The sequence below is a fragment of the Lactuca sativa genome, chromosome 3 (genome assembly GCF_002870075.4).
Source record: "Lactuca sativa cultivar Salinas chromosome 3, Lsat_Salinas_v11, whole genome shotgun sequence".
Taxonomy (NCBI): domain Eukaryota; kingdom Viridiplantae; phylum Streptophyta; class Magnoliopsida; order Asterales; family Asteraceae; genus Lactuca; species Lactuca sativa.
Window position 1 is genome coordinate 48,268,195 of NC_056625.2, and position 6,456 is coordinate 48,274,650.

Genomic DNA, 6,456 nt, shown 5'->3' on the forward strand with positions numbered 1-6,456 from the left:
TCGTTGAAGTACTGAAGTAGAATATAGAGATGTAGCTTACACCATTGTTGAGCTTCTACGGATTCAACAACTTCTTCGTGATCTACATATACATATACCAAAGCCTCCTCTCTTACTTTGTGAAAAAGTTGGAGTGACATTTTTGTGCAAGAATCCGGTAATCAGTACAAGATGGAAACACATTGCACTTGATTTTCGCTTTGTTCGAGAAAGGTTGAATCTGGCCAGTTGTGTATCTATCAAGTCCTTTTCGTTGATCAGTTGACTGATATCTTCACTAAACCTATAGGAAAAGATCGCATTACAAGTCTTCGAAACAAGCTTCAATTTCTTCCTGCACTTGAGCTTGCCGTGGGGTATTAATAAATTAGTCACATGTGTTTAGTAAATTAGAAGGAGTCGTTAGAATCAATCCCAGTCTTGTAACGCCCTGATTCTCAGGTATGGATTTAAATAAAAGGTTTTTGGTTTTAAGTCCTACTCGACGAGTTGGTTGCCCTACTCGTCGAGCAGCAGCGGGGTGAGATCGCATGTTAAGTGACCTACTCGCCGAGTCCAGGGAGGGACTCGACGAGTAAGAGCTGGCAGAGGAAACCCTAAATCTCAGGGTTTTGCACCCTATTTAAGGAAGCCTCAGCCTCCTTTGGCCTCTTTACAGTCTTTAAGATCTGAGTGAAACCCTAATTCGTGTGGTACTCCTTATGGTGTGTGTTAGACCTTGGAAAGAAGATTGGCTTGGAGGGAAGAGCTTGAAGAGAAAAGGAGTTGAGGCAAGGAAGGTGTGGGAAACAGAACTTACCTCATATAACATCTTATGGAGGTATCAAGTTGCAATATTTACTCCCCTTTTCTTCTAGATCTCTTTGTGGTTGAGTTCTAGGGTTTTATGGATTTCTGGGAGTCACATTGGTGAGCTATGGGCTAGATCTGAAGTTGTAACTTCAGATCTGGACCCTTCTCAAGTTCTAGAAGCATAAAGTTTCTGTTTTGGTCGTGGTTGAGGCCCTCCCTCCTTATGCATGAAACCCCATTAAGAGCTTAGATTTGGAATTATGAGCCTTGTTAGTCATGCATGCACGTAAAGTTTGCAACTTTACGTGAAAAGCATGTCCTAGAAGCTTGGATCTGTAATTTGGAGCCATTACAAGGCTTAAATAAGTCTGTATGGCTTAAGGATTGAAGGAACTCGGTGAGTCGCAAGGTTGACTCGGCGAGTCATATGAAGATGGCCGATGAACTCGACGGGTTGATGAACAACTCGGCGAGTCCGATGAAGATTGCCTTAGACTCGACGAGTTGTATGAACAACTCGGCGAGTCGGATGAGTTTTCCCTAAGTTATGAATGTGTGTAGCCGACGTGTTGCAAGAAGGAAACTCGACGGGTGGCCTTTAGGTTTCGATCGAAATTCGTAGGAACTCAACAAGTCACCCGATGACTCAGCGAGTGGGAAAGGACATCAAAGAACTTAGCGAGTAGCCGAGGGTACTCGGCGAGTTAAGGTCAACAGGGATTGTTGACATTGACTGAGGACTTTGACTTTGACCTGGGGTTGACTAGTTGGTTTATGGAGTACTTGTGAGGTTGAGGATTTATGAGTATGCTCGTACTATGGTAATAGGTGGAGGAGTCTTTGGTGAGTGATCCGAGAGTTGGGATTTATCTACCGAGTCGACATCTGCGAGGTGAGTTATCCTCACTGTATAAAAAGGGTCTAAGGCACCAAGGTCGACCCTTTATGGTTTGCATCCTGGTCTAGGATGGTTACTATGTTATTGCTATGCTAGATACATCCTGGTTTAGGATGGTTTCTATGTTACTGATATGCTAGATTTCATCCTGGTTTAGGATGGTTACTATGTTATTGCTATGCTAGATACATCCTGGTTTAGGATGGTTTCTATGTTACTGATATGCTAGATTTCATCCTGGTTTAGGATGGTTACTAACTTACTATGTTATTGCTATGCTAGATACATCCTAGTTTATGATGGTTGCTATGTTACCGATATGCTAGATTTCATCCTAGTTTAGGATGGTTACTATGTTATTGCTATGCTAGATACATCCTGGTTTAGGATGGTTGCTATGTTACTGATATGCTAGATTTCATCCTGGTTTAGGATGGTTGCTATGTTAGATTCCGGTTAGATCGGTATCCTGATTATAGGATGTTATTATGCTATTTGATCTGTTAGATTGGTTGACTGTTATGAATGCTAGCGTATGATATTTATGTGCACATGTGTGTTGATTGGGGGTTGGGTTGAGGCGGTCCTGCTTTGTGCTGAAGGCCAACATACCCTATGAGCAGTCTGGGGAGACTGTAGGCCCACAAGGCTGTCCAGTCATGCCGAAGGCTCGGTATAGATTCAGTTAGACTGTAGGCCCTGTAGGGCGGTCCAGTCGGCCCGATGGCCTAGTATGCATATTGATTGATTGATTATTACTGATATGATATTATCAGTGTGATGATGGTATTTTGGGGGTAGCTCACTAAGCTCTTGGGCTTACAGTTTTCAGTTATTGTTTCAGGTACTTCAGGAGATCGTGGCAATGTGAAGGTGTGATCGTACCGCTCCTCATCCTTACGATCTGTTTTTGGGATGCTCTGATGAATAATGATTTGAAAACAATTTGTAAACAAACACTATTTGGGTTTAAATTGTTATTTGAAAAGTTTAAATTTGGTGTAAAATTTATGGATGTTACAAGTCTTGTGGCGCTGTTTATCATGTGACTAGGGTTATTCATGTATTCCTCTATGTGTAAATATTTGTATATAACCATAGCAATATACAAAAAAATTCATTTATATCATGTTTGAAGGCGGTGATAGCGGTGGTGACGACAATGGCTGAAGGTGGCATGGTGGTGGTAGTTGCTAAAGGTGGTGTTGGTGCATAGGGAAGGCAATGATGGTCGTGATGACAGTTGCTGAAGGCAACGGTGGTGGTGTCGGTGGCTGAAGAAGATGATGGTGGTAACGGTTAAAAAAAGATCAACTTGTCACATCTTGAAAAGCACATACTAATTTTGAAATTTTAACAAGGGCATATTGGTCATAAAAAAAGATAAAGACTATAATCAGACAAGCCGTAAAAAAGAATCATTTGAAACCATATGAACCTATTCGAAATGTTTTTGATTATTTACGCCTTGCCGCTTTTTAGAAATCACGTGGATCGTTTTTTTTAAATTTATCTAATTTAAAATATCAGTAAAAGTTATCGAGTGTTAAAATTTTGTATAGTTTAAAATATCACTAAAAGTTATAGATTTTTAGTGGCATATTTTTTTCATGTATGGTAACCCCACGTTAAACAATAATATTATTGCCTTAGCGTCGTGTAGTTTTTGGTCGGGAGTTGCATTTCCAATACATTGTCACACATATTTTGACCACCTTGCTAATTTACATTTTGGTGTCAAAAGTTGTTTTAATTATTATCGAAATTTATAGTTGCTCTTTTGTTGACTTTGGGGTGCTACAACTTCTTATATATTAGGAATAAACTCATATTGTGTCTTTATATGTTGATTTCAAAGTACATTGCCTAAAATTAAATTTCAAAGAAAGTACATGAATTTTACATGCATTTTGCCACTAATCTAACGAAACACATATCTAAATGTGTATAAACTTAAGTCCACACTAAAAACTCACATCTAAATATTTTGCATACCATTAAAACCGATTGTACAAATCTCAGAAACCCTCTTCAAGAACAATACAACTAATAAAAACAAAGCACAAAGTTAAAACCTATAATCCAACCAACCAATAACATCACAATATTGAAACATGAAATAATGTAAAGTTACTCTTAATGTCGTTTGTTTGAATTTACTCAGTGTCGGTTTCTTGATTAGACATGCATGATAAATAATCAAATATTTCAATTGAATTGTATGTATAATTAAAAAATTAGAACCAATAAAATCGCACCATAATACAGGTGGCGTAGTGGTAATTACTTAGGAATTTCACAATGATAGTTGAGTTTGAAAACCATTTTTAGTACACAAATCATTAAACAGACAAACAAAAAAAAAGAAAAAAAATGGTATGTACGATCTCCTTGAACCCTATGAAAACCCCAAAAGTAAAATAATTTTAGAAAGAAAATAATAAGAATTCGAAAAATAGCCAAGGATTATAAAGCTACAATCTACCAACAACATTCCGGTGGTTTCTTTGAAGAAGTCCTTCTAAAACCACCTTTTTCTTGTACTCCGTTGACTCCAAATCCAAGTTAATATGTGACTCCTGCCGTCCCTTCTCCGCTGTGGCTAAGGCAGAACGTTCCCCGCCGGCCACCAGGCGTGGCGCTATAAAGAACCACGCAGAAGTACAAAGAACAGCACATATCTTACCCCATAGCAGCATTATGAGTAGTGCCACTAGTATTACTGACATACCAATCACGGAATCAAACCGCCCAGCCAACGGCGGCTGCTTGTTGAAAGTTACTTTGTCAGCTCCACCGGCTGCAGGAGGAGCATGAGAAGGTTTCTTCTCTTTAGGCGGCGGTAGAGATGTCGCATCAGTCAAAGGTTTGAGAGGGAAAGAAACAACAGGGTAAGAAATTGACACAGATTTTTTTCCCGGGGGGTCTAGGCCGGCACTGGTGGCTGTTGTGGTGGCTGCTTTCATTTCTTTTCGGCTGCTACGGGATGACGCGTTTTGACGCTTGAGTATAGAAACCCATTTTTTCCGACGGTTATTATGTTCATTGGATGTCACCGGAGCAAGGTTTCCCTCCACCATGAAAACAGATTTTTTGGTCAACGTTGCGTCTTCTTCCACCACCTGAATTTCCCATGTTGTATCGGATGTCGCCGGAGCATGTTTCTCCAAAAGCTGAAACGATTTTGATTTCCCGGAGGTGGAGGTGAGTTCAACAGGAACTGTCTTGGTGGCGGATTTTTTGAAACTCAAGTTCCACTTAGAGATCCAACGACGCCGGCAGCCCAAGTTGACTTTATCCCTGCGTTGTATCTTCTCGCCGGAACAACCAAAACAACCGAGAAAGAAGGAGCTCCTCACGGTTGTGGACGATGGTTTGGTGGTGGTGCAGTCTTTGATCATCGACATGGATCAAATAGATTGAATGTTATTGGTGGCATAGTCTGAGATGGCTGGCTACTCGGGTCGTAAATCATGATAGCTTCTAACATCCAAATTCTTTTTATATACAAGATTATATATAAACAAATACTAGTGTATTATATATATATATATATATATATATATATATATATATATATATATATATATATATATATATATATATATATATATATATATATATATATATATATATATATATATATATATATATATATAAAGAGAGAGAGAGAGAGAGAGAGAACCATTATTAACAAAAAACGAATGAATGAATCGTGAACGTCGAAATTTAATGCGATCAACGACCAAAGGAATGGATGTACACTTGTAAATTGTACGCATATACACCGGATTATACCATAAAACCCACATCTTACCAAAAAACCCACATTTTATTGTTAATTTTTTTAAACCATGTTTTTATCAGAAAAAATCGAATATATCGTTGTTTACGATTTTTCATCATTTTTCCATAGAGATTCATCTTGATATATATATAAAAAACAGTTTTTATTTTTGAAAAATAAAGCACTTCGTTTTGTTATTTTTTTTCAATATTTAAGTTTATTTTTATCCAAAAAAACTAGTTATATCGAAAATTTTAATTTTTTTGTCCTCTATTAACTAACATAAACATCGATTAAAAAAACCTTGATTAGTTCAATTCAAATAAAATATGAATTTGATTTACTATTATTTACACTATGAATTAGCTTAGACTCACAATATGAATCTATACTAAAATTTTGTTTTTTTTACATCAATATGAATTTAAGTTTAATTAGTACAAAAAAAAATATGAATTTTGATATATTTATTAAATTTTTTTCGATAAAAAATAAGCATTAACTTTTCAAAAAACAAAGAAATAAACTAGGTTTTCTTGAAAAAAAATTCATTTTTTGTATATTAATATAGATCTTTATGAAAAGAGGACGAAAAATCATGAACAATGATATATACGTTTTTTTTTTTTTTTTTTTTTTTTTTTTTTTTTTTTTTTTTTTTTTTTTTTTTAATAAAAACATGGGCTACGAAAAAAAGGTTGTGAATTTTGTTATAATCTGGAACATGTGCGCCCATTCTAAACGTCTACAACCATTTCTTTTGTCGTTGATCACTTTAAATTCTGACGCTTTAGATTGGTTACATGGTTTATTGATTAATAATGGCTCTCCACTGAATTTTTTCATATATATATATATATATATATATATATATATATATATATATATATATATATATATATATATATATATATATATATATATATATATATATATATATCAACCAAAACATGTTAGGAACCTTTAGAAACCATTTTTT

At 36.1% G+C, this 6,456-nt stretch overlaps 1 protein-coding gene across 1 annotated transcript; it reads right to left on the bottom strand.

The window, feature by feature from the left end:
* Positions 1-3,927: 3,927 nt before the first annotated feature.
* Positions 3,928-5,177, bottom strand: LOC111884409 (uncharacterized). Its single transcript, XM_023880731.2, has one exon. It carries the CDS (start codon positions 5,095-5,097, stop codon positions 4,165-4,167), a length of 933 nt encoding a protein of 310 aa, XP_023736499.1. The 5' UTR covers positions 5,098-5,177; the 3' UTR covers positions 3,928-4,164.
* Between the last annotated feature and the right edge of the window lie 1,279 nt (positions 5,178-6,456).

Excerpts from the sequence above, each read along its gene's own strand:
- LOC111884409 (XM_023880731.2), bottom strand. The coding sequence starts at position 5,097 with ATGTCGATGATCAAAGACTGCACCACCACCAAACCATCGTCCACAACC.